At 42.6% G+C, this 26686-nt stretch overlaps 1 protein-coding gene across 3 annotated transcripts in view; it reads left to right on the forward strand.

Annotated features, from left to right (window-relative positions):
- Positions 1 to 12012, forward strand: part of RPS6KC1 (ribosomal protein S6 kinase C1) — an 85118-nt gene extending 73106 nt beyond the window's left edge. Inside the window, exons 14-16 of one of the 3 annotated variants that reach the window (XM_084201900.1) lie at positions 5477 to 5559; positions 6265 to 6364; positions 9540 to 12012. In XM_084201900.1, the coding sequence (XP_084058026.1) occupies positions 5477 to 5559; positions 6265 to 6364; positions 9540 to 9553 (197 nt within the window). In that variant the 3' untranslated portion in view covers positions 9554 to 12012. Of the gene's footprint in view, positions 1 to 5476; positions 5560 to 6264; positions 6365 to 8492; positions 8607 to 9539 lie in introns of those variants that run through there. The other 2 variants (XM_084201898.1, XM_084201899.1) reach the window with 2 other exon arrangements.
- The last annotated feature ends 14674 nt before the right edge of the window (positions 12013 to 26686 follow it).

The following is a 26686-nucleotide window of genomic DNA, read 5'->3' on the forward strand; positions in this document are numbered from 1 at the left end:
ATGTCTCAGGATTATCAAAAGAAGAAAAGGAAATATCTGGATAGGTGAAGGAGTTTTGGGCATCAAAATCAGAAGGATGGGCTAGCTTGATTTCAAAAATCCTGGCGGTGGGAAACAGGATCAAGCACAAACATGAAAAATAAATGGCTGGTGTGAATAAGGTCTGGATGTGCAGAAAAAGTACTGATTTCTGTGAGGCTGGGAGTAACAGTTTTTCAGCAACCATTTGGAGGGCACAGCTCTCTAGAGACCCCAGAGTGTCCCACAGAAAACAGTGACAACTGACTGTTCCCTGAATAGCAAAATGTCATGAACTTGGAGTTGGTAATTGAAGGCATAGGTTTGGGGAGAGCATCAGGTACTTTCTGAAAAAAATCTGATCTCAGGCTTGTTGTAAATACTCAACGTGTTTCACGTGAAGTACATGATCTTGTGGTTTTTCTTCGACTTTGTAACTAGAATAAGCAATAAGATGTACCAAGCTGTTGATTTGTAAAAATTTGATGTTTTAGTCTGGCTGTCATAAAAGCCAGTTGTTAACTCCAGAAGAAACTCTACTTTACCTGTGTTTATTAATGTCTGTTGTCATTAGTAGTATTAGTATTACAGATGGGACTAAACCTTGAAGATAGCATACAAGATGCCTTGTGAAAATAAAGAGAGATAGGTAGCTATGAGGTTAATTAATGTTTGCTTTGTTTTGATAACAGAACAGTAATAAAACTTTATCTCTTTCGTCACACGATTATTTTAGAGGGAGTTTTGATTCCATCTTGGGCTGCTAAAAGAAAGAAAGAACACAGTTCCCTCTATTATTTTTTCTGCCTTTTTTTTTTCCCTAAAGAGGAACATAGATGCTCATGTTTTTTAATAACTTTTAGATGAAACTTCCTATTTTCATACTCCATTTGATCTTAGCAAATGTTCATTGGACTTGCCTCACTACTTTATTGTTTAAAGACCATGATAAACTTCTTATACTTAAATATAGATGGTTCAATACTGTGCTTTATAAATTGCTGAAGCATTTTAGGCAAAGCATTATGGCCAGATTGCTTGTGGGATGTTTTATTTAGTGACTATATCTTACGGTATCTTGGCTGACGGAGTCTCTTGAGAGTGAATTAGGTTGGAATTATTTTAGTTGATTCTCTGCAAATGTTTCTTTACATATATAGATATCAAAAGATGATAAAATAGTAATCTTTTAAAATTAAGTGAGTGTAAGGTAAATAGAATTTCCAGAGTCTCTAATGGTTTTTCATGCAGTGTTTATCTTAATGGCCACAGAGGAGGAAAACATTGTATTTCTTTTCAGGATGTTGAACAAGTCCAATTCCTCATGAACAGTTTCAGATACCTGATGGTAGTTTAGATGGGTCTCCTTATTTTCCTATCAGTGCAGAAATGATACTTGAAAGTATGCTGTTCCTGCTTGCAGTGTGGGGTAAGGGAAAAGCCTTTCCTGACTCCTGGGTGTGTGGGGATGCACTATATCCACCTAGAGCCAGTTTTTATGTGAGTTGATGGAGATGCTTTTTTTTTTTTAAATTACTGTTTGTTCTACAAAATTTTTGATTAAGTTTTTGTTCTTGGTGATTCACGAGCCATCTGGCCTGAGTTGCAGGGTGAATATCTAAGGCCTCCCTGGCCTCTTCCATGTTAACTACTGTATGTGTGTGCTGGTCATGAGGCGTTATTGTCAGCCCTGGAGGAAACTGTTTGGAAGAAAATGTGGCAGGTGTTGTAGTAAAAGCCTTTGAAATCCTTCAGCAGCATAGGTGTATATTGGGTACATATTTCAAGTTGCTGTGTAAAGTGTGAGAAAAGGCTTGGTTTGCCATCGATAGCTTTATTGAGAATGTATGTTCAGGAGAGGGGAGTTTCTGCTTTTTCTTCAGAACTGGCCCTTCTGTTTAAAATACAAAATGTTGTCAGCTATGTCTCCCTTATCAGGAAGTAAGGTGTCACTGTGTGTAAAGCAAATATTGAGATAAGTATGGAAACCATAAAGAAATGGCTTTTCAGTTGGGACCAGCTGCTCTGGAAGGAGGACAGTGCAGGGTAGTGAAGGTGTTTACCTGCACCATCTGTCTCTGTATAAACCTGATAGCATTTTACAAATCTCCTTCCCTTCAGTTATCCCAGTGGCTGCTGTTGGAATTGCTTTGTGCAGGAATTTAGCATTGCTGTTGACTTGTGCTTCGTGGTGCTGGATGTCATGGCCATGCTTTGAGAAGGGAGAAAGAGGGAAGCTCTCTCTTTAATGAAATTGCAGTAAAGTTGGAAGAGCTATTGACTTTTTTTCACCCTACTTTATTATTTCTCTGATTTTCTATTTGAGGATGGTAGGAATGTTTTTTTCTGCGAATGTTGTTCTGCCAGTCCTAGAAGCACCAACGCCGTGTACATGTGTATACATGTTTATTTTTGTACAAATCTGGGGAAGGTCCTTGATTTCAAGGTTCATGAAGGAAAGATTTGGCACAAATATCCCCATGGATATTTACTTAAGCTTATGTGTCACTACCATTTATTGTCTAAATTACTTTGCTGATGGATTGAGATGAAAATGTTTTCTTTGTGAAGGCAGATATTGTAGTTCAGATTTATTGCAATATTGAGGCTTTAAAAAAAGCATATGCCCTGTGTGGTATATTACATTAGCCAGCTACTCTGTGTCCCTCAAAAGCACTTCATAATCTACGGTTTCTAAATTTTCCTATGATGTTTAGTCAAGATAAAATGCAGTAATATTGATGTGGTATCCTGGACTTATTATGATCGGTATTGCATCAGAAATCATGAGACCTGTTCGAAGGAAGGAAATGTAAACAACATATGTTTATTTGTAGTGTACACAGTGAATTTGAAATTTTCTTTTTTTTTTTTAAGGAAAACGTTTGTTTTAACATGAAATAAGGAAACTTTGGTGCCTAGGGAAAGCAGCTGGAAGGCAGATATTGCATAATAGGAAAAAAGTTGAGTTAAAATTTAGTTTTTGTAAAGGAGGGGACTCAGGTGTTGCCCTCAGCTGAGTTTTCCATTTTGTGTTCTGCGTTGGTTCAGATGACTTGTTATGCAGCTTCTGCTTGTGCATGAGAACCCAGGCAGAGCCCTTCAGCCCTGGGAGAAATCTGTGTTACTTGCCTGTTCTTAATTTATTCCACTCATGTCATTTTTGTCATGGCCAAAAAAAGTGGATGGAACAGTTCAGTGCTGCTCTTGTCAGAGAACTGCAGTGACATTTGTTTTGGCTTGGCATATATTGAAAGTGCTCTTCCAGTTGAAAATATGAGCTTGGATTTTGAGGAAGGGGACTCTGGTTTGCTTATTGACTCTTATTCTATATATGTCCATTTTCATCAGTGCTACTTCCTGTAATGAACAGTTCTGTGAAAGGAGGCACCGTAACTTTGGTTCTTTAGAGAATTGGATCAGCATCTCTGATTCCCAGCATAAAGAGAAATAACACCAAAACTGAGTAAAATTTTTTTGGTACAATTTCTTTTCCCTGTACTCTGAATGATGTATTTTTTTCACATTTAAGTAATTTTTTTTTCAATTGGGCTGTAACTCATGAGGCCCATTCCCACTGAGCGCCTTTGGGAAAAATGAATTATTTCCTTCTGTGGCATTATTCTAAAATTTAAGGTGTGTCAATATGGGATAGTTAGTGGAACTGAGAATGTAGTAGTCAATCTTATTAATTCTTGGCTTTGTTGTCCTTATTCTGTAATAAGTGTGTAATTTAATTTAAAAATAAAAGTCTTCACTTGTTGGGAAGAAAGCTGCCTTGAGCTGAAAAGGCATTTCCATTTAGTACGTTTCACTGAGAATTGCTGTGAATACCTTTTACCTGCTGGTTTGTGTGGAAAGGCCCCCAACCCAAAAGGGTTTTCTTTTGTTTTTATTTTTTTAAAAGATAGTTACCTAGAAAGTTGGATTTTCTGAAGGACTTTAAATTCAAAGAACACATTTTCATTTTTACACAAATTCTCTCAATTTACTGTAACTTCAGCTTCATCCTGGTGCTTGCCTGGGGTCTTAAAACTTTTTAAAAATGTATGTAATTATCCTGATACAGTTCCTCATGTGGTTGCTGTTACATCTTTGTAAAAGTTTCTTGGTGCTGATAGGAGCATTCATCTGTAAGGAGTGGAATAAATTCTGCTTTGTGGCACCCTTATAGTGACGTATCGGCCATTAAGTGTAGTAAACTTTTCAGTGTGAGGGATGTGCTGCCTCAAGAGACAATGTCTGAGCCATCCTTCCTTGTCGCTCTTGCAACGGCAGCCTGAGCTTAGTTCTGGGAGGTGCTGAGCTTCTTCCAGCTTGTGGCAGCTGCACATCCCTGAGCTCAGCATGGCTGTGCTTCCCGGCCTCTGGGGAGCTCTGGGGTGACACCTCCCTCTCCCTGACCCTGGGCTGGGACTCATCTGGAGCTCTTCTTGGCCATGCTCATGCTAAGCTCCATAAAATGATGAGCAGGATTTTTCTGCCCATGCTGCCCTGCTTTTCACAGTAACAGCTATGTGACTGTATGCTAATTGTTGTCCTCTGCTGGGGAGCTGGTGTGGCTTTTGCCACCAAAGCTATTTTAGTGCAGCCTCTGCATTTTTTTGACAGTCAAAATGAAGATTTAATCTTCATTGCAATCTGGTTTTCTGCCTGTTTTAGGGCAGGCAGTGTGATGTGTTTGTATTTAATAATTTTTGTAGTTTAAAGCCTGAGTCAGTGAAGGCCAAGTTTTCTGCATGCATCATGCCACTGAATAGGTGTGTGTATATGGCCAGGAACTGTCACCCCCTTCTCCCCTCCCTGCTGTCCCTTGTGCCTGTGCAGCAATAGCAGTGTTGGGTTGGAGGCAAGGGGAAGCAACTTTTCATACCAATGTACAGTTTGGGCTGGGCTGTAGCAATACACAGTTACTGGCTGTGGTTATGCTATTTGATGCAGATTTGATATCTCTCTATGAGACCATTGTGAAAAGCCTCCCCTGGGGATCCCAGTAAATGGTGTGGGTTAGCCATGAGACAAATCCTACCCTCAAAGGCAAAACTAAGGCATGCAGTAAACTACTGCACCCTCCCTTGTGCTGCTTTGCTGGATTAGGCCACTCTGATGTGTCCAGCTCTTCTGGCCAGGGTAAATTCTCTAAATATGCTTTGTTTTACTGTCTGTCATTGTTCAGTTTTGTCCAGAATAGAAAAATCATAACTGTAATGCCTACAAGTCTCAAAAGTGCCTATGTGTGCATGGGAAATACAAATTATGCATGAAATGTATGGTGTTGCTGTGCTTGAACAATGCAATCTGTAGGTGGCTAAAGGGCTAACTAAATTGCAGGCATAATGAAAGCTCTGTGGTATTTAGTATATGTTCTGTCAGCATTAAACAGTCACCTTGTAAATATATGTTAATTTTGAAGGTGTAACTGACCTTTTTAATATTAATTGAAATGTCTCATGTGTAGAGGTTGGTGCTATCCTAGAAGAGACAGAAGCCTGTGACTGGTGGAGCCTGGGTGCCATTCTTTTTGAACTCCTCACTGGGAAGGTAGGGCTGGGGGCAAGTGACTTGATAAAAGTGACTTCTTGGCCAGTAGTTTCTTACCAGTGGTGTGCTCAGGTGTGATTCCCTTGATTGTATTTCTCTGATGATCTTTGCCAACCTGAGCACTCTCAATTTGCTTAGTCTGCATGGGACCAGAGAAACAAAACATGCTCAGCCTTCAGCAGAACAACTTAATAGAGCTGTACCAAACTAAGGACTAAAAAATAACCAAAACTATGCTTCCTTCTTGGCTACAGTGAAATCCAAGTTCTCTAACATTCCACCTGTACAAAACTTTTGCCCTAATACTTCCAGTAGTGTTTCCTGAGATTGTGTAGAAGCCATATATTGTTGTTACTCATTAATTCAGTATTTTGAGACAGAGTGCTCGTCCAAATCAAACTGGTGATTGGTTGACAGCTCTGCACGAAGAAAGCAAAGTCCACCAAATTCCCAGACTCTTCAAATTTGAGCAATAGAACAGAAGCTTTAAGATGTAAATGTTCTAAAGCTCTAACTCAGGGAGCTCCTCAGCACCTTTAGACATTCCTCCCAGAACCAGTACTTCATACTAGGAAGCACTGAATTTTGGCTTTGTGTGTTAAATTTGCATGGATAGTAGGAGATAATCCAACACTGCAGTTTTTAAATTAATAACTATGCCTTCCTGCTTTGATTTATTTTTCCCTTTTTCCTTTTCTCCTCCAGTCTCTGGCTGAATGCCATCCATCAGGAATAAACACTCATACTTCTTTGAATATACCAGACCATGTATCGAAGGAGGCCAGATCACTGATTCAGCAGGTAGGTGAGGGGAGAATTTTTTTTCTCTATGTGCATGTGTGGATGAGACAAATACTTACCTACCTAACTTGTTCTAGTGAAGTAAATGTAAAACCAGAAAGCTGCTGGTAGGAACATGGATGGCCCTTTTGTCAGCACTGATGAATTTTGTCCAGTTGTCTTGTTGCATTTGCAAACTTTGACTTCTGCTGCCAGCTGGGTCTGTAGAAAACTGGAGTGCTTTGCCATTTCTTCAAAGAACAAGTTTGGCAAATGCTTTGGAAACACCTGCTGGTGATGCATGAACATTTTAGGAATTCTGCCCTAAATGTTCATGGAAATATTGTAGTGAAATAAAGTAAAAAATGCTGATGCCAATTCAGCAAAATAGCTCAAAGTGCTATGAAACCTGTAGCACACTGATTTGAAGTTATGACCTTGCTGTGGTTGAAAGTGTGTAGCTCTCCTCCAGGAAACCTTCTGGATGCCATTTTTAAAGAAAAGTACTTTAAATGGTGAATCCAATAACTTTTGTAGTCAGAAGATAAGTGGGTAGGTTGGACAAAAGGCAAAATTGTAAGATAAAGACAAGCTTCTAGACTGATTCACCATTTTTAAATTAATGGGAATAGTACTGTTTGATGGTTTTAGTTTACTCTTAGCTTTAGGTAATCATAACTGAACATATAGTACAGGGTCTTGAAATTCAATTAATGCAATCTTCCTGCTAGTTAATTTTGACATAGCTGTGGAAGTGGTGCCTAGATCTGACCTGTTCCACTTGAGAAGAAGCAGCAATATATGTGAATTGTGCTGTTCAGCTTTGAAGAGGATCTTGCTAGCGGGTGCATAAATAGTGGCATGACTTAGATGTAGTTTTCAACAGAGCAGAGTGGAAAAAGTATTTCTTGAAGAAAACAAAGGAAACAGATTTTCAAAATTCAGTGAGTGAGAAAACCCATTGACAGATTGATTTCTGTGCTGTTACTGTGAAATGATTAGTGGAAATGGAACTGTATGTTTGGATACCACCTATTTTGACTAAGTGACATGAAGTCACTGAAGGTGAAAGTACATGTCTGGCAAAGGTAGAAAGGGAAATGATTGAAGAAAAATCCCATTTCTATATATTCTGCATGTTCGTAGTTGGATGGTAGCAAATTTTTACCTTCACCCACAGATGCTATAAGAGACAAATAGCTGGAGGAAAGCAAAATCACATTTAATGAAGGGAATTCTCCTCATTAAGACTATAAGACAAATGAAGTTGTCCAGTCCATGTGTCCTTGCCTTACTAGTACTACTAGTAATACTATTAGTACTAATACTACTACTACTACTAATACTATTAGTAGTGATAATACTCCTAATAATACTATTAGTATTATTAGTACTAATAGTGTTATTAGTACTACTATTAGTATTAGTACAATTCTAATGTATTGCCTACTTTCACATATGCCAAAGAATGTCTGTTTTGCCACTGGTGGGTTTAAGTGGCAGCTGTGTCACAAGGCCATGTCTGTTCAGAGAACAGTCTCCCCAGTGCCTGTTAGATCAAGCTGTCTAGTGTAGTGTGGTGACTTCTCTGGTGGAGGTTTGGCTGTATGAAGCAGTAAATCACATTTTTGTTGTGTGACTATCCAAGGAAGCTGCCATTCATTGTTGAGGAAGCCTTGTCAGGAAAAGGAAGAGAGCTCTCTTGGCATGGATAGCAATTTGTCATTGCGACTTTCCTTCCCCCCACTGCCAAGGGTAAACAGGTCAAAACATCACAGAGTAACTCTCTGGGATCAGTGTTCAGCTCTACAGAAAATTGTGTCAGGCGTGATCTCCTGCTGTGGCTTCCAGTCCAGGTGACTTCATTGTAAACATCTTCTTCATTTAGCCAGCATCTGAAAAACAGAGATCTGTTTATTTCTGCTGAAAGATAAAGTTGTTTTTTGATGTTGGTTAGGAATTTTGCACTCAGGTTTTTGTTTTCAGGAACCTTCAAGTTCTACTACCAACAAAATATGCAATGAGACTTTTCAATAGGTATCTGTTTCAGTTTACATTTGTTTTCTGAGATTAAAGTTATACTGGAAGGACAAACTCCAGAAAATAAGTGACCATGCATGATTTCTCTGTGCTGGTGCTGCCTGTATTTCCAGGGAAGGCAGATACACCCTGTCTGCATCTGTGGCTTGTGGGAGATACCAGAGCAGCACCATTCACTGTCAGCAAGCTACTTTAACTGTGTGACACTATGACTGCAAATAGCAGAGCCATCTTAAAATGTGTAAATTCCTATGTTTATGGATGTAGGCTCACTTAGATGTTGACTGCATCAAGATATGAATACACATTTTTCCAAGTGACAACTGGGAGAAGTTATCCTATTAGCTGTTGCAGAAAAAGCAAGCAAGAGATTGTGCCTTTGTACTGGCTGTAATTGAATAGAGAATAAACACTTCTTGAAAACTGCAAAATATGTTTGTGTGTCTTTATTAGTCTCTTTGGAGTTTACCTTTGCATTCCCTTTTATATGGATTGGTATCTTTAAACAGATGTAAATATTGTGATTTCCTTTTCACATGAATTCAGCATGTGATGTACAACTAAAAAGCAAATGAGGTGCTGAGTTTCAGGAAATTTCCATGAAGCCATTAGGCTGTTTTGTTTCTTTCACTGGGGTTTTGACTTTTCAGTTTTAGGCCATTTGTAGGACTCTTTAAAACTTTTTTTTTAGGAAATGGAGAGCTGGCTATGTTATCCTGATAGTTTAGGACCAACTCAAAATTTATGAAACGGAAAGTTACAGACTGCTGTCCCTGATGTAGCCATAACACAGTGGTGTGAGCAAAGGTTAACATGAAGCAAACGCAGCGTCCAGAGTTCTACTGATGCAGGCTCTGGCTGCTGCTGTCTCTTTTTAAAATGAGGTTACACTTGAAATGAAGTCCCAGTGTGCAGTGCTTCTGGGAATTGCATGCTGTGATCAGTAGTCTCTGAAGACTGTAAGACTGATACTCAAGGAAAGGAGAGTCTTCTTCCATTTACTGGATTTTAGGAATTTCAAGTATGCTTTTGCACTCTTGAAAGTAATTCATAGAGCAGGAAAACAGTAGGATGTCCCTTACCTTAGACCTTTCTGGAACTTTTAAGCAGTTGTTTTTGTTCTTACTCACTGAATCATGTGTTTTTTCTTTTATGTCAAGCTTTTGCAGTTTAATCCTGCGGAGCGTCTTGGTGCTGGCGTTGCTGGTGTTGAAGACATCAAATCTCATCCATTTTTTGCCCTTATAGAATGGGCAGATCTGCAGAGATGAGAGACACGTGCCCTCTGAACAAACTCAGGTCAACTGGACAAGTTTCTCTGGTACAGGAGCACCCTGACTCGCTTCCTTTGGATGTCTCAAACCACTTGGACATAATGGCTAAAGGATGCTGGAGCAAGAGAGCCAGAACGGAACACTTTTAACAGGAATCATTGCTTGTACAGGGTGCTGGCTTATTTTTACCATAGCTAGTTGCTACATGTGTGTGAGTCCTTTCATCAAAGGAAGGTTTGTGAGGCAACTCCTGGGCAGCATGTTTGGCACTGCCAGATAAGCAGGGGTAGGAATGTCCTGCTGGTGCTTTGTCCAGTGATGGAAGTGTCTACAGACTGCGCCAGTTGAAAGTATTTTTTTATTGTGTCAATAGACCATTTCCCTATGCTAAGTGCAGCTCTTGGGGGGGTAGGGAAGGAAAAAGCAAATAATTTATTAACAGTATATGCTAAAGAAAATACTAAATAAAATACTAAAATGCTTTATGCAAAAGTTGACACATTAAAAATAATATATCCATTAAAAATTAAGAAAGCTGTTGCATAATACTGCGGAATGTGTCTTGAAAATAGCATATCATTTCCCATTCTGGAAAGAGCATATAAAAGGCAAATAATGCTGTCAAATGTTGTACTTTGTTGGCTGGCAGTGTCTGTTTAAAACTCTTGACTATTGTATTTGATGAGCTACATGTTAAAGTCACTACAGAAAGGGAAATCTTTTCCTCAGCTGGATAAACACTGCTTTAGCACTTAATAAGGAGCAAGAACACATAACACTAAATAAATATATAGATAAAAAAGGAAAAACTCTTCTTTCATCACTGCAGCCACTGCTTTATCACGTAATGAACTTTACTTCCTCTAAGTGTCCTATTTTTAGCTGCTACTTCAGGAAAAAAACCTTTCTGCTCGTGTTCTTGTGCTTGAGAAAGCTTCTGAGCTCCCCAGTTTGTTTGTTAATAGTCTTAATAAATCAAAGAAAGCCTTCACCCATTCTGCTGCTTGAACAGGAAGAAGCCTGGGATTTGCTCATGCCAAATGACTAAGTGACATCTCTGAGCAAACCCTAGTGGGTAAGACTTGGGCAGGAGCCAATTAGCTGACCTGTTTGTTTGCTAGAAATGTCTGGAGAATGGGAGAAGAATATAAGACATGCAGAATATTTTGCTGAGTGCTGCTAAGCAGCCATGCCTGTATGGTTCCTGATGTACAAATGCTGTACACTGCAATGTACAGATTATGTATCCGTGGGTTTTTTCCTAAATATTCCCTTTGCTTGCACTCTTTTTTTCCCCCTTTTTTCTTCTTCTGCCCAGCTTTATCCGGAGAACAAAGGGCAAATTCCTTTGGGAAAGTGAGGTGACAGCAACAATTATTGAATTTACAACTCAAAAAAAAAAAGGTATCCTTCCATGTGTATTTTAGCAGTGTATTTTATGGGCACTCCCAAAAGTGCATCTGTACAGTCTCCATCTGTTAGACACCAGGTCGATGTATTCAAATAAAGTGGAAAAGGAAAATGCTTCACTTAAACAAAGGAAATCTGGAAACTTCTTTTTTTCCTTTTAAAATTATTCCACTCCCCTCTTTTTTTTTTTTCTTCCCTTTCTTGTGATCACCAGGCCAGCAGAGGGGCTGTCACAACACTGCAGGCTGTAACCAGGTCACTAGTATCACTGCCTACCCAGGGCCGTCCAAGATTACATCACCCGCAGAAGCTGCGTTTCAACCCGCCACCCTCTGGCTTCATAACAGGAACTCCCTCAGGTGAGCCACAGGAACAACTTCCTGTGCCGAGCGGCTCGGAAATCTCTAATGCAGGGACCAAGCTGATCCCCAGCTTCCTTCCAGCACTGCCCTGGCTGGGACTCTGGAGAGGGCTCGTCGCTCAAGGAAAGCCTCCCTCCCCTCAGCCACCTGACTCCCTCCTTGGGGCTCTCTAGCCCAGCCACCAGATAATGCCCCTGCCTGTGTTGATCTGCCCATTGCATTTGCCTGGTGATAACTGTACAAAAAAGTATTTTCCATGTTACTTTGAAATGCCGTTGTGCTCGTGTGCTGGCTGTAAGCAAAGGCAGGATAAGATAGCACGGGAGCACAAGCTGGTTTCTGTGAGCAGCAGAAACCAGATGATCAGTAACTCTCACTGCAAAGCGTTCAGTTTAGTTAATGACACCAACATACTTTTTCAAGTATGTTAGTAGTGAGGAAATCTAGATCGTGGAGAGTAGAAGGAATGGCAGTATGACTTGCCAGAAATGAGCTTTTGAGATGCTACAAGTACTTGTAACATTACCACTGACTCAGATAATTGTTTGTCAAGGGAAGCACGGTCTGGAGTTAATTGCACAAAACAAATCCTGCTTCTACTTTTATTTTTTCCTTGAACATGTATTATGTTGTATTGGTGTTTACATGTATTCCTTTAATAAAAAAAACCTTTCAAACCTAATTCAGACCTTGGCTTTCTGAACTTTGCATTTAGTTCTTGAAGACTGACCTTACCTGATCAGTGCTTTTTGTCCTTTGCTTTAATGAGTTGAAATGCTCCAGATACCTTCTTTTTGGTGCCTGTTACAAAGCCCTGTGATGCACATGTCCATTTGGATGCGTGTTTCTTCGCACTTCCTTCTGTTACACCTAATAGCTAACAGCAAAAACACATCAGTGCCTTTTTTTACCCACATGAATTATCTACAGTCTATGTAAAACATGGTAAAATAAACCTATAGATTTTCCTATTCTCCTCTGGATATTCAGGTACAGCAGATTACACACTTGGGGCATCTCAAAGTGGTAATTCTTTGCACCCTATTGAACCACCCCGTAACATTCTTTGTGTCCTACGAAGAAACACTGGGATACAAAATGTTCAAAGGCTTGCCCTGGGTGGAATTGCTGTGAGGTAAGCCTGGGCCCCTGCCCAGACCTATAGGAGAAATTGCATCTCATGAAATACAAGGGACATAACTTTGAATGGCTGTATTCACAGCTTCTGTTCTTGTAGCACAGCTCCTGTGTTTCCTGTGAAAATCACCTCGCAGACAGCAGTCACTGTCACGCTGACTCTGGGCGCACCTTTGGGATGCTGAGTTGGCAGGGTTACCTGTGCCGGAACATCCACCCGGCTCCTCTCTCCAGTGCTAACCTGTTCCTTGGTGTGTCCCCGCAGCGAAGGGCACTGGGATGAAGAAGGCTGGGGAGGTCAGCTCTCTCTAAATGAAGCACTCAGCATAACAAGGTGTGGGGAAGTGCGAAGTAAACCACTATTGGATTTTTTTCTTTTTTTTTTTTTTTTTTTTTTTTTTTTTTTTTTTTTTTTTTTTGAGTGTGGTATCATTTGTTTTCTCAAGGACACTGCCTAGGAAGCTGGAGAAGCAGAAACTTCCTCTGTGATGAGATCTATGGTAGGGATTTTAGCAATAAAATGAAAAAGTACAATTGTTAGTTTCTTTGGGTTTTTGCTTTCTGTGAGGACTGTGCTGTGAGCTGAGTGCTCTGGCTCCTGGCTGCTGCCTGGTCCTTTGCTCCATGTGAGGGGCCATTTCCTGGGCCCCGGCACGTGCCATCCTGTGGCTGGGCACCATCCCCTTCCTCCAGTCAGCAGCGCCTCTGGCAGCCGGCCCTCAGCTCCGTGCATCTGCTGAGCCCCCCGTGGCTTTCACATCAGAGCCCCGCAGCTTTTTGCGGGCCCCGAGAAGTTTGGTGTGCGGGGCTGGTTTGCGGCAGCAGCGCCCTGCTGAATGCTGCCCGTTCCCTCCCTCAGTGGCCCGTTCCCTCCCTCAGTGGCCCATTCCCTGCAGACTGCTGCGCTTGCTGCCTGGTGTCCTGAGGGAGATGGCGCTGGAGAGGCCCCTGGCGTGGCCGGGGCCTGTTGTTCCCCTCAGCCACGCTCCCGCCCGGCGGCCCCCTGCGGGCCCTGCTCTGCGGTGGTTCGTGGCACCACGTAAGGTAATGGCGGCTGTTTGGCATGTGCCCCCCAACAAAGGGTGGCCTGGGGCCCAGTGAGGACCAGATCTGGGCCTTTGGCCGCCCTGGTGCCTGAGGACCTTCCGTGTGGTTGTGCCTCCAGGGCCGGGCCTCCTGTGGGTGTCTCACCATGGCGCTGCACGGGGCCGAGGGCTGTGGCGAGGTCACCGGGCTGGGTGAGCTCCTGCTTAGGGGAGTGGGTCTGGGGGCCAGGGTGGGAGTGAGGGACTGGCCCAAGCAGCAGCAGGGATGCTGGCAGCCCCCAGGACAGGGGGCCTCGCGTGGCTCCAGCTGCCGTTTGGGAAGGGGTGGCAGAGCCAACTCCCAGAGGGGGAATGGGACTTGCTTAAAAGGTGCCGAGCAGCTGCTGCTGGCAGCAGGGGTTGAGACTGGCAGCGCAGGGCTGGCTGCTGCGCCGCGGGGCCGGTGGAGAGCTGGTTCCCGCCTGAGCCATCTGCATGAGCAGAGCTGGGCAGCCCTGGCCCAAAGGTTGCGTTGTCCTCAAGAAAATCCCAACTTGTGAGCGGCAAAGCAGTGGAAGTGATCCCACCGCACACTGGTGCTGTGCAGTGAAATCTCCTGCACCCCTGCTGCGGGGCAGAGGAGGCTAATCAGGGTACAGCAGAGAGGATGCTCCAGACTCCTGGCAGCGGGTGACAGCTTGATGTGCTGCCCCAACAGGACCTCACTGTCTCTTGGCAGATCAGAGGCTCTCCTTCTCCAAAGGCTGCTCTGTCTCCATCTTCTTGGCCCAGGGACCCATCAGGAGGGATTAGTGCTGCTGCCAGAGGACTGCAGTGGCTCTGTGATGTGTGGGAAGGCTGGGGACACGTGCAGCTCTGGGCAGTGGGGATTTGGTGTTGTCTTGGATAAGCTGTGGGTGGTCACATGGATGCTTTGCTGGTGAGATCCTAAGGGTGGCAAGTTTGAGAAAAGTCTTTTGGGGGTAATAAGCTAGACTAGGCTGTTGCCAAGTGGTGGAGCTGGATAAAGATGGACCAGATAAGGAACGAGCACTTGTTGAGGTCAGTGGTCAGTGAGCAGGGCCTTGATAACCTCTTTTTGCTTTGCCTTGGAGAAGAGATGTTTTGCCTTGATACAACCTCACTTGTGCCAGTTTTCCCATCCCCTTCGATGAGCTGAGCCATTTATTTCCAGGGTATTTTCTAGGTTTCCTCAGCTCTCTCCATCTGGGTCCTGTGTTACATCCTTCAGCCTTGGTCACAGATTTTCTTGCCCTTTCTGTGCCCTTGATTCTGAAATGCTGCCCCAAAATGCTGGGACACAGGAGTAGATTATTAAATACAGCTGTTATCCCCATGCACCGGTGAAGCAAAGAGAGAGGATTACTCCCACAATATGAAAGTACAGGGATTGTAAAAGCGTTAGGAAATTGGTTTCCCCAGCAGTGTGTGAGTAACGAGAGTTTTACGGCACCTCGCGCAGTGGTGGGAGAACGAGGCAGGAGCCTCCATGAGAGAGACTGGTAGTATGCCATGTTTTAGAGCACGGCTCTGGCCAGCCATGCTCCACTTGGGGTCTTGCTTGTGCTCTGTGGTCTGACATTTGCCAGCTCATAATCTTCCTTTACAAACCAGGCATGGAGAAGAGCTACTTCAACAGCATGGATCATGAGCCAAGTGGCACATAACCCTTTCTCCAGATTTTAAAATTTGCTACTCTGCTGCTTTGGTCTCCGTCCTTTCCAGCATCATGTCTTCTTTGGCCTCAGAGAACTCCCCTGCGACCAGCCCCTGCCAGGCCCAGCAAACACAAGAGGGTGAGGTGGGAGGGGAGTTCCCCTGAGAAGGACCCTGGCTGCTCTGGCTCCTTGCAGGCCCTTGACAGGTGCTGTGGGATACTGCAGAGTCCTGAGTTAATCACCTTCCCAGGGTAAAGCAACTGCACAGTGTGAAGTCCCAGCCCCATTAACATCACTGGGAGTTTTCCCATTGACTTTTCTGGGGTCAGGAGCTTACCCTTCAATTACAGAGAGAAGCCAATTTCATTGGAAACAGGTATAGAAAGCTTGTTTGCTTTCCTGCTTTAAGCACACCCATGCAGTTTCAGTCCTGGTGTTAGTGAAATAAGTGTGGGTTTTTTTCATTTGGTTGGTTTTTGTGGTTTGGGTTTTTTTTAAATGTTTTGGTTTCTTTGCTATTCTGGTGGGTGCAGTTAATATGGCTGTTCAGTTACTCTCCCTGCCTGGGGAGGTCTGCTAGTCTTCCTTCAGCCTTTGCTGCGCCTCTGATTTACTGTGGGGGCCTCCCTACAAAACAGGGAGGGCATTTTGCCTGGTGGCAGAGATGGGAAGAGTTACTGAGAGCCTGCCCTGCGTTTTAAGGCTGAGAAGTCTTTGATGAGCAGGGTTGCACAAGCCCTGTTAGGGTGACTGGAGCGCAGAGGGCTGAGAAAGGCAGGCATCTGGTTTCCTCATTATTTCTTTTCATAAATAATCCCTTGTCCTTGCACCCTGGACTCTGACAGCATTTAGAATATGCCGGGTGGGTTTTTTTTCTTCTCCTCTCCGAAACTTATTCATTTGGAGAGCGATGAAACAATAGGTTTTTGTCTAAATCTTTACCAGTGAAATTGTCAGGAGAGATTTCCGCCCCCCGCTCCCGTCTATCTTCCTTTTGTCTCCTTCAGTTGTCGGGGTCAGGATTCGCCGCCAAACGGAGCCCGCAGTTGCTTTTGCAGGCCCCAGATGCCAATATGTGGCAGCATCTGGCTGGTTGGCAGGCGCCGGGCAGTGGTGCTGGCCGCGCTGCCAGGCGGCGGTGGCGGCGCTTGGTGGGCGCCCTGCTTCTTTGAGGATGTGGTCCCAACCAAGAGCAGGGGTAATAATTAAATCTGCTAAAGGAGGTGAATTATCGGCTAGGGCGGCTGCTGCTGGAAGCTGCGCCGGCTCCCGGCCCTGGGTTTTTTTGTCCTCGTCGGCAGCATCCCGTGTAACCTCACCTTCTTGTGCTGTGAGCGTTTCAGGTGCCTTAAGGCATGGAGCTCCTTGAAAGAGAAATACAAATCACTAAAAATGTAGAGATAAAACCCTCTCCTTAGAGGCCATGTGTTTGGCATGGGAAACACACGATAACAGCTTGCTTTAGAAAGGTGACATTTCCACTGAAGGCTGAATAATAAAAAATGCATTAGACTTTTGTAATGAAGACAGCTTCTGGGACCGGGGAATCTACTGCTTCCTTGAAATATATGCGTGGGAGCTCTCCCTGGCCCTAATGGGTGTCACATGTGGCTCTGGCTACATTAATGTTGCAAGCTCTATTAAAAGGGATTGTCAGTAGCCCTTCTCGTGCGGTGAATCAAAGCTGTCTTTCCCTAACTTTGCTTTAGCTCAGGCTTGTGTGTGTAGACTGACTTGCTCAGGGTTAAGTCACTTTTAATATTAAGATGGGTAGAAAAGACTCTAATACTTTTTTTTCTTTCTTTTTTTTTTTCCTCTCCCTTTTAATTCAGAGCTTGCTGGTGAAGGACTCTGGAGGGATGGGGAAGGAGGAGACAGCCAGGCAGCTTAAAGAGGCCTCTGAGGGTCATGTTGAGTCTGTGCTATTATGTTCCAGCGAGGAGAATAGCTTTATTGACAGACAGCTGTTTGACTCCTGCAGCCACACAGTATTTGCTGCAGAGCTGCATAAATACTGAGCCCATGTTGACAAATTCCTCGTCAGTGCAAGATAGTTAAACCTGCTTGTTTAATCATTTGTGTGCTCTTACCTCTGCTGCTCTGAAAAGAATGAGCTGCTGTTTTACAATACAATGCATGAGAAACCTCTAAATGCTCAGAGCTGTTTCACGTGAGGTTTTCAGGGTGTCTTTTTATTTAGACCCTCTTGGAAACACAGTACTCTATTTTTTTTGTTATGTCAATTAGATTTTAGAAAAATTCTTTTTCTCTCTCCTTTTTGTTTTTCCCTCTAGAAAGTGTACAATTTTTGGTTTTCAAATAAAAAAATCTGGCAAGCTGTCATTACAATGGAGGTAGCAGCTCTCTTGGCAGACCTTAGGTCCTGTCTGTGATGTGACACCAGCGCTGGCACGGCCCCTTTAGGAGTCCCACACCTTGGTTTGCAGCACGTGTGCAAAGGCACGTGAGGATTTATGTTTTGGTTTGTCTTTTCTGGCACAGGGATATGGAACCTGTGCTACTGGTCTGTAGCTCAGGGGTGGCTTTTTGACCTCCCACCCATTTCACAATAATATCCACCTTCATACCAGCATGCTATCTTGTCACATTTTTGGCCTCATCTCTGGAAATGTAGTATCTAAAATTAAAGATTTGTTTCTGTTTTGGAAATTTTCTGTTGACCTTTGTCACTTGAACAGGTAGAGAGGTGTAAATCAGGGCTCCTGCCACACAGTCAATGGGAAAAAAGAGAGATGTCTTTGGAGATTTTCTTTGGACCCTCTTTACAGTATGGTATCCCTTTAGTCCTTTCAAAATGCTCCTGGTGTGTGAGTGATTTTCTAATCAAAAGATGTATTATTGAGGGGTGACCAAAAGAGAAGGCCTCCCTGAAATGGGAACCTATTGCTCAGTTGTACAAACATGTAGAGCTGTCAAGCAGGTTTGTAGAGAGATGGGTCACTATGTTTATGTGGCAGTGAAGGAGATGTGCATTTCTTTCAGGATCACAAATAAAGCTGTGCATGCTTGAAGTGGTTGGTACAGGCAAGCTGTCTGTCCTATAGCTGTAACTACTTATGGAGCTGAACCTGGTGGTGCTGCTGGGTTTTGAGAGTTTTTATCAGTTTCCTGGCAAGTCCAGGCCAAGCCAACATTGTCTGATATTTTCATTTTTTTTAAAGTCCTGGTGTTTGTGCAAGACATTGGTTATATTGAGATTTACACTTGTGTCATGATGCTCGTGCCCTGTGGAAGGACACTTCACCTGGCCAGCTGTGTCTGATGACGCTGCAGAGAGCAGCATGTGAAGAAATCAGGTTTTCACTGATTTCAGAGAGTACAGGTAGGGGTTCTTTTCATTGATTTAAGTAAAAAAACCCCAGCACAAAATACAGTCTTAGGAGTATGGCACAGCTTTGCTTATTGGCTAGACCAGGCACCCCCACTTGAAGCCTTAGGAGCCTGGACAGCTCCTACATTACTTCCAAGCTCCTACATTACCTCCTCTCTCCATATATGTGCCTCCTGAGGGGGTTTCATTTGCAACCAAGTTATTAATTGAATGCTGGTTTTATCATTCACATGACAGCAGTTTTTACTTTCATTCATTTTTTAGTCTTTTTCTAGATGGACTTGGTTCTGACTTGTGTCCTAGCCACCAAAAGCGTGGTTTGCTGCAGAAATGCTGGCTTTCTTTCCATTCTAACATTTTAAAGGCATGTTTCCTTCTTTTTAGTACATCCTTATAGCTTGTATGTTGAGGCCCAAGAGCTGTGCAAGTTTATGTGGCTATTAAAATATTTCTGTATGAATGAGAAATATTAAAAAAATCCCAATATTCTGAATGAGATTAGGAGCTTTGGAAGAATTAGAATCACTTTTGGCTTAAAGCATAAATCAACCTTCAGCTAGGCCTTTTAAAACAAAAGCTTTCTTTCTGTCCTTCATCTTTCATCATTTTACGAGACTAACTGCAGAGCTCTGACGGTCAGTTGAATTCAGAGTCCACCTTCAGAGCTGGGTCAGCACAGCTTCCAGAAGAGGACTGAAAGCAGATTGGGCTTCTTCAGGTTTCCATCTTTTAACACTGCTGTTGATAGTATGACTGTTGTTCCCACTGGTCTTTTTGAACTGGATTTTTGGCTGGAGGTTAACTTTTTTTTATTATGCAAAACCCAAAGGAGCAAGAATTCCTGCCAGTAGTGGGGCTGGTATAGTCCCCATTCCAACTAAGTGTGAATTGGACCAGCTGGAGAAGGACACCAACCCAAAAGTCTGATGGATAAGAGAAAAAAAGGATAAGAGAAAAAAAATCCTGTTCTTTCTTCAATGAGGTAGCACTATTTTGTCTTTATGCTGCAATCTCATACAACCCGTGGAAGCCTGAAGGAGGGAACATTCTCAGCCCCAGAGAACTGACAGCTCTAATGGCCTCACATCAGAGGGCCTGAAAAAATGGGGCTGAAGCCGCAGTGTTTGGTACCACTGATCCTGCTGGGACTGAGCTCTTCAGTCTCTCTTCAGGTGCCTGATATTTCCCAGATGCTCCCCAGCCCAGTGCCACGCTCTCCCTGATAACAAAGGTGTAGATGATTTGTATCCACCCCAACTTTCTCTCTTGTTTTCCTTGCTCCTGCATAATGAGAACCCCCTGTGCTGTGTCCAGGTGTTGCTGCCATGGGAGTCCCAGAGGATGATGTACACCCTGAGCATTGGGCAGCTCTGCTGCAGGAAGTCAGAGATTTTCTAGCAAGGAATACAACAGGGCTTTTCTGCAGTCATCACGGAGAGAGCGTTTTCCTTGGATGTGTGCAGCTCATTTGTTACAAAGCAAGCTGTGTTCCTGGTCTGCCACTCTATGCACAATGCTTATTTATTCCAGCCCTTAATCAGAGCTGAGTCAAATCCCTCTAAGGAAAACATAAAGGTCTTACAATGGTTTTTTTAGGAATTAAAGTTGTAACTCCTCCTCTGAAGTCCTGATTCAACAGCATTGATGTCACAATACTGTAAGAAATAGCCATTATCAACCAAGCTCCAGTCAGGTAAAACCCACTGAAGGAATTTTTTCTGGAGTGGTCAAATTTCAGTGCAAACACAGAGGGTCAACTTGTGACACTTGGCTCCTGCATTCAGCATGTCATAAGCTCCCAGTGTATTTGCTTTGCTCTCCCTGTCATTTTCCTCCTCTGTTCCCCTGCCCATATATCAGTGTCAGGGAGTTCAGACATCACAAGGGCCGGTGGTTTTTTTTATTATTTTTGTAACACCTAATGTGGAATTTTGCATGAGCAACACTCCTTCCTGTCGGCACTTGGAAACTCTTTTGTGTTACGTCCGTCCTTTCTCTGAAGTAATCGCTCAACTATTTCTAGCAATAAAATATTCCTCTGTGGTGCCATCAGGTATGTTAGAAAGATTAGTGCAAGATCTGAAGGCCCTGTCCAGCTAGATTCAACAAAACCTCCATGGCTTTTAATGCACTCCTTTTTTATTTCACTGCAGATATTGTCTGTGGACATGGAATAGGAAAAAGGCTCCCAGATACTCCCCGACAGACACAAGCTACAGAGAGGCTGCACATTGTCTGAGTGACATGCCAATGGTCAGGAACAGGAGTCTGTGCATATCTACAGCCTTCTTTTCTGTGTTTTGTTGTTGGGTTTTTTTGGATTTTTTTTGTCTTTTTTTTTAAATTTTTTTTTAATTAACTTTAAAAACAGTGCACCAAAGATTTGTCTAAAATTTGTTAGGCTACTGGGAATGGGACTTGCCTCTTCTGTGGGCTGAAAAGGCAGTGGGGTTTTTATCTCTCCACAGCTGGGGAAGTGAGGGGAGAAGCCATTTTAAATAAGGCAGTTTGAAAATCTTGGTGCCTAAGATGCATTTGAGGGAGGGAAGGTTTTCCTAAGAGATTTAAACGTTCACCTGACTAACAATGGGAGAAATCACTTCCTTTGCTCTCCCCTCAGGATTTGACACTAGCTGAAATAGAGCTGAAACTCCTGACAATTAGGAAGAAATCCTTAAGAATGGGGAACAGAATTGAGGGTCATACTCTTTTCCATGTCACCAGTTGCACCAGGTGGAAGTGCACATGCAAGCTGAACTTATTTGCAGTGGTTGCTTTGGTCTGACTTTGGGAAGCATGGAGCTGGTCTGTCAGCACTTGTTTGTGAAAAAAAACAGCTTCTCTGGCTTTAACAGGGGAATCAGCTCCTCCATGAGTTACAATGCTAGGGATGAAACAACTGCTTGTTTTTTGGCTTTTCTTGGGTCTTTCTTCAGCTGGACTGTTTGGGGAGGCTTCCTCCCAAGTTCCAAAGTCTCTGCTCCCTAGGGAGGAGCCATGTGTGTGCAGCTGCCCCAGGCACGGTTGCCTGACTGCCCCACTCACTGCATTGCTCTACATTGCTGTCTCCTGTGGCTTTCTACTATATATTTAAAAACAAAAGTTTACTTCAGATTGAGAGTATTTTTGTGCAGCACCTTTTTTTCTTTTTTTTGTTTTGTTTTTGTTTGACAGCCATGACAGCCTCTCCTCATTATTATGGAAAATATAGGGTTGGTGGTAATTACTATCTGAGTATGAATGGGAGCAGAAGTGGGCATAGACTGCACTGGCCTTTCTTTGACAAGGTATAACTTTCTTCTGAATTTCCGTGTTAATTAATGCTTATTTAAAAACCACTTTAATTGGCAGTAAACATCTCAACTTTTTGTACTCATTAAAATGCACCCATTGATGTGTGATGGATTTTTTAAAGCTTAATTAACTTTCTTCCTGTATATATAACCTATAATAATGACAAATACTGGAAACTGCCTCCCTTTCCCCCCTTCCCTATTTTTTGCCCTCCCCTCGATATTTCTATCACTTGAGGAAAGGCTATAAAAATGTATCCTGACTTGGCCAGGATGGGGGGAGCTCCCTGGGCACAATAATTCAGCCCCTCTCAGAGACCCCACAGAGGCTGAGACTGGCCAGGAGCTACAGGCACCTGCCCTGCGTGCCTGTGCCCTATCCTGTGCCTGCTCTTGCAGCCTGAGATGCCCACCATGCCCTCACTCTTCTCCCTCGTGGGCAGAAATTGGATCCTTCACTGTGGGTCATTCATCACCATTTTTAAAAAATAAAATTGCTGTGGAAACTTTTTCTCAGGTAAGCTTAGACATTTTCTTCCCTGAAAAAAACCAGAATCTTTCAGTGAAAATTGATTTTTCTAGTGATTTTATTTTGGTTTTTTTTTCCTTCTTCTTCTTCTTCTTTTTTTTTTTTTTTTTTTTTAATAGATCAAGACAGGTTTATCTGTTTATCTGCATGCACATGTGTGAAAGCCAAGTCAAAAGAACCAAGGAACCTCTAATAGTATGTCCTGGTTTAGGGCTTTCTTCTTCCTCCAATTTTCACCCCATATCTAAGCCACTGAGCAGGATTTAGTGCAAAACTTTCTAGTGCAATGAAGAGAACAATGATTTCAACTTCTAATTTTTAAGTGTCTCAGCATTTTGGACTATGAAATTCGACTCCTGAATCACTTTTGAACATGAGATGTTGGTACTTTTTGCAACTGTGGTCCTTTGTGTACAAGTGAAATTACAAGCAGAACACATTACAGTAATTCATGAAAGTATGCAAATTGCTTGGTTCAGCTATTACACACAGATCATTTCCCAGTCTTTCTTTGCAATTTATGGAATATTCTTGTTTAAGGTGGGTAGATCAGAAGTTTTAAAGTGGGCAGTCTGGTTTGTGAAGGCACTTCTAGCGACTAAATTTTAAATGCATGAAGCAATGCAGATTTAATTTCCCCAAGTGCTTAATATCCAAAAACTCCTAATATCTTCATCCAAATGTAAACCTGTTTAAATACCCTGTGAAATGCTCTTCATTCTGCTTTGCTCTGTGTGCTTTCCCTAACACAGCTGATAATTCTGCTGCTGCCCAGTTCCTTTCTCTTTACCTGTCTCAAAGAATGATTAGGATGGCTGTCAAAATTCCCACTGTAATAATAAATATACCAAAATATTCCCTCCTGCTCTGTGAATGTTGTGTGGCCAAGCTAGCACTGATATTTACTGGCAATTACATCTTGTCTGCTTCACAGGAATCTTCCATTCCGTGGTGACCAACAAAAATCTTTACAGACACAGCTTATCATTCACCTGAATTAAGTGCACACTTAAAACCATGGATCTTGCTGAGTTTCTCCTGCTGGGTAGTTTTCCTGTACAGCTTGAGAACAGGACAAACAAGATTTGCATTGACTGAGAACTGGATTTCTCTCACCTGCTCAAGGTAACTTAATTAGGGTGACAATATCTAATTATTATTTTAAAATATACCTTTATCTGGAAAAATGTGAATGGCATGCAATATTCTGAACATTAATGCTAACTTTCTTCCTGGGCTGATTTCAAGGCTATCATTAAAAATAAATGCTGCTGCCTGTTAATTTGACCATGTCAATAAATAAAAATGTCCATAACATGTGTATGAGGCTAATTAGGATTTTATAGCAGTGTTGTTCTGGTTGATAGCTGTGCTGCTGGCTTGCTGGGTCTTTATGTTTCGGTGATGTACACCTCATTGATGCATAACATGTAACACCTGTTGATGCAGTAAATGTTTATTCCTGGCAATTGGCCCTCACATAATTTCTGGTACGAGAGCTCTGTGTAGCAGACTCAGGTCTCATAATTAGGCTACCTCAGTTTAGAAGAGCTTTTCCTAAAGGAAACCTGAAAGCTTCTGTAATCCAGGTGCAGCTCCCTAAACTTCGAGAAAAAGGACAGCATGATTCTCTGTCTCAGAGGGACAAGTTTATAACTGTGGGCCAGTTTGCTCCTTGCCTGTGTGGCAGAGCCACTCCTGTGACAGGATACTGAAGGCTCCAGGCACAGCTGCTCTTTCTCCCCCTGCATGTCCCAGCAAACACGCAGGACCAGCGAATCTGCAGCCTCTTCAGCTTTAGGTGCCATATAGAAACATTGGCGTTCTGAAATAACATCAGTGCTCACTGCCCTGAGTGCCTGCTCTTGGCTCTTTTTCAGCACCAGGCCTGCCTGAGAATTGAAACTCTGTAATAAAGAACCATGACATAATTTTCTTGTAGGTGGAGTTCCCTGCAAAGTCCAATTAGTTTCAGACTTGGCTTTGAAATGTGAAAGATTAGACCCGTCATACCTTTGTTTACTTGAACAGCTTTAACTAGATCTGCTTGAACTGTTGTTAAAATTTATTGGATTTTAAATATTTATTTATTGTTTTTAAAATCCCATTAATGTCTTGGTTTTAAAGGGATTTTGTGACAGTGGATTGCACAAGCCCATTTGATGCTGTGCTTAACTAGAAATGTTGTCTTTTGCCTGGAGTGCTGGCTCCCAGGCTCAGCTCCACAGCAATTCCTGTGTGGTAGGAGAGTCACCCTGTGCTGATGAAGGGGGCAGAAGCACCTCCCAGCACAGCTGAGGACAACAAGGGTTTCAGAGCAGTTGCAGCCACACACATTGAAGTTTTGGCTTTGTGGAAGTTTTGCATGAGTGAACAGGTTCCTTTGCTTCCTACATAGGAACATTAGAAATATATTCTACTTATTCTGTTATTGTATATTTAAAAACTATTAATCATAGCTTTAAAATAACTGGAAATTAACAGGACAACAGTGTTACTCATCAGAAAGAAAAAAGCAGGGGAGCAACCCAGTTTGGTTAAAAATTCAATAAATGAGCACAATACATAATTCCAACAGTTTATTATCCCTGCCTCAATCTTGTCACCTACAACATTTTGAAACTTCATTTTTCAGAAAAAAGCATTGTTGCTAAATGAAATTAAAGCTGCTGTAGAAGGCTCTGCCACTGTATTCAGCACAGGAAAAACATGGAACCATTGGAGGAGGTCCAGAGGAGAGTAATGAAAATTTTCATGGAGCTGGAACACCTCTGCTGTGCAGACAGCCTGAGAGAGTTTGGGTTCAGCCTGGAGAAGAGAAGGCTCTGGGGAGACCTTAGAGCACCTTCCAGAGCCTAAAGGAGCTACAAGAGAACTGGGGACAAACTTTCTAAAAAGACAGGTAGTGATAGGTCAAGGGATGGAGGTTTTAAACTAAAAGAGCTTCAGATTAGATAGAAGGAAGACTTTTTTGCAACAAGAGTGGTGAAAACTGGAACAGGTTGCCTGGAGAGGTGGTGGGTGTCCCATCCCTGGTAACATTCAAGATCCCATTGGATGGGGCTCTGAGTAACCTGCTCTGGCTGAAGATGTCCCTGCTTTATTGCAGGGCTGTTGGATTAGATGACCTTCAAAGGCCCCTTCTGACCCAAAGCATTCTATAATTCTGTGACATTTCTGTTGGGCACAATGGCAGAGATGTGTGAGAAAGCAATGACTAAAGCAGACTAGTGGGAGAAAGACTTAAATAATTGATTTCCATGAAAGGTAGGTGTATTCAGATTTTTCTTCTTTGCTTTTTCACAGAAGTTCTCTCATAAAGGAAAGGCAATGCCTTTGACTGCAGAACAGCTTGAAGGGAAAAAATGGGGATCTAGTTTCAAAAGCAGCTTATGAAATGGTGGAAAGTGGGCAAATTTATCCCTGATCTGTGCTTACTGTGGGTCACCCAGCACCTGCCATATGAACTTGCCATTGGCCATGGGGGCAGTTTCTTGGTAACACTCTTTTCCTGCCAGATCATCTCTCTTCTTAAAATGGGGTGTCTTCTCATCTTCACATTTATCTGCCCAGGTTATGCAGAGTCAGTTTGTACTTGCCTGTGATTTACTTATGGCCAAGAGGCTAATGGCTCAAATTCAGAGATCGTTGTGTTGATTGCCCAATCGGCACCTGATATACCTGCAAGCAATCCAAACCAAGTACCTGGGATTATGGTTCATCATATAAACCCTGTAGTCCCCACTTTGCAGAATGACTTGGTGAGAAAAATTGCTGGATTGAATGGGTCACGGTTGTTCAGGAACTCATCTTGGCAATCTTGAGGACTCCAATGTCACCAATTTTTCTGGCATTTTGCCAAAGCAAATCGTTAAAAGTTTTGATTTTTGAAAAGTGGAAGATAATGGTTTCCAGATTATTTAAATAATCTCCTTAGAGAAAACTCTCTCCCAGGCTAGGAAGACAAAAGCAGAAAACGAGAGTAGTGAAAGTTAAAAGCAAAGCAGCTTGGATTTTTTACCAAGAAATTGGTAAAAAATTGTAAAATAAAATTTCGCTTTATAGAAATACAAGATTTCTTTTAAAAATATTTTGTTTAACAGGCCATTTTGATTTGATTATTGTTTTTTATCTTTCAATGGCAAGTTATTTACTGTTTACTTTTCTCCCCATTGTGTGGCCCCAGGCCTTACTAAATGTGTTCTATTCAAACCCTGTTCTGAAGACAGAAATATTAATTTCCACA

Source organism: Fringilla coelebs (genome assembly GCF_963513975.1).
Source record: "Fringilla coelebs genome assembly, chromosome: 3".
Taxonomy (NCBI): Eukaryota; Metazoa; Chordata; class Aves; order Passeriformes; family Fringillidae; genus Fringilla; species Fringilla coelebs.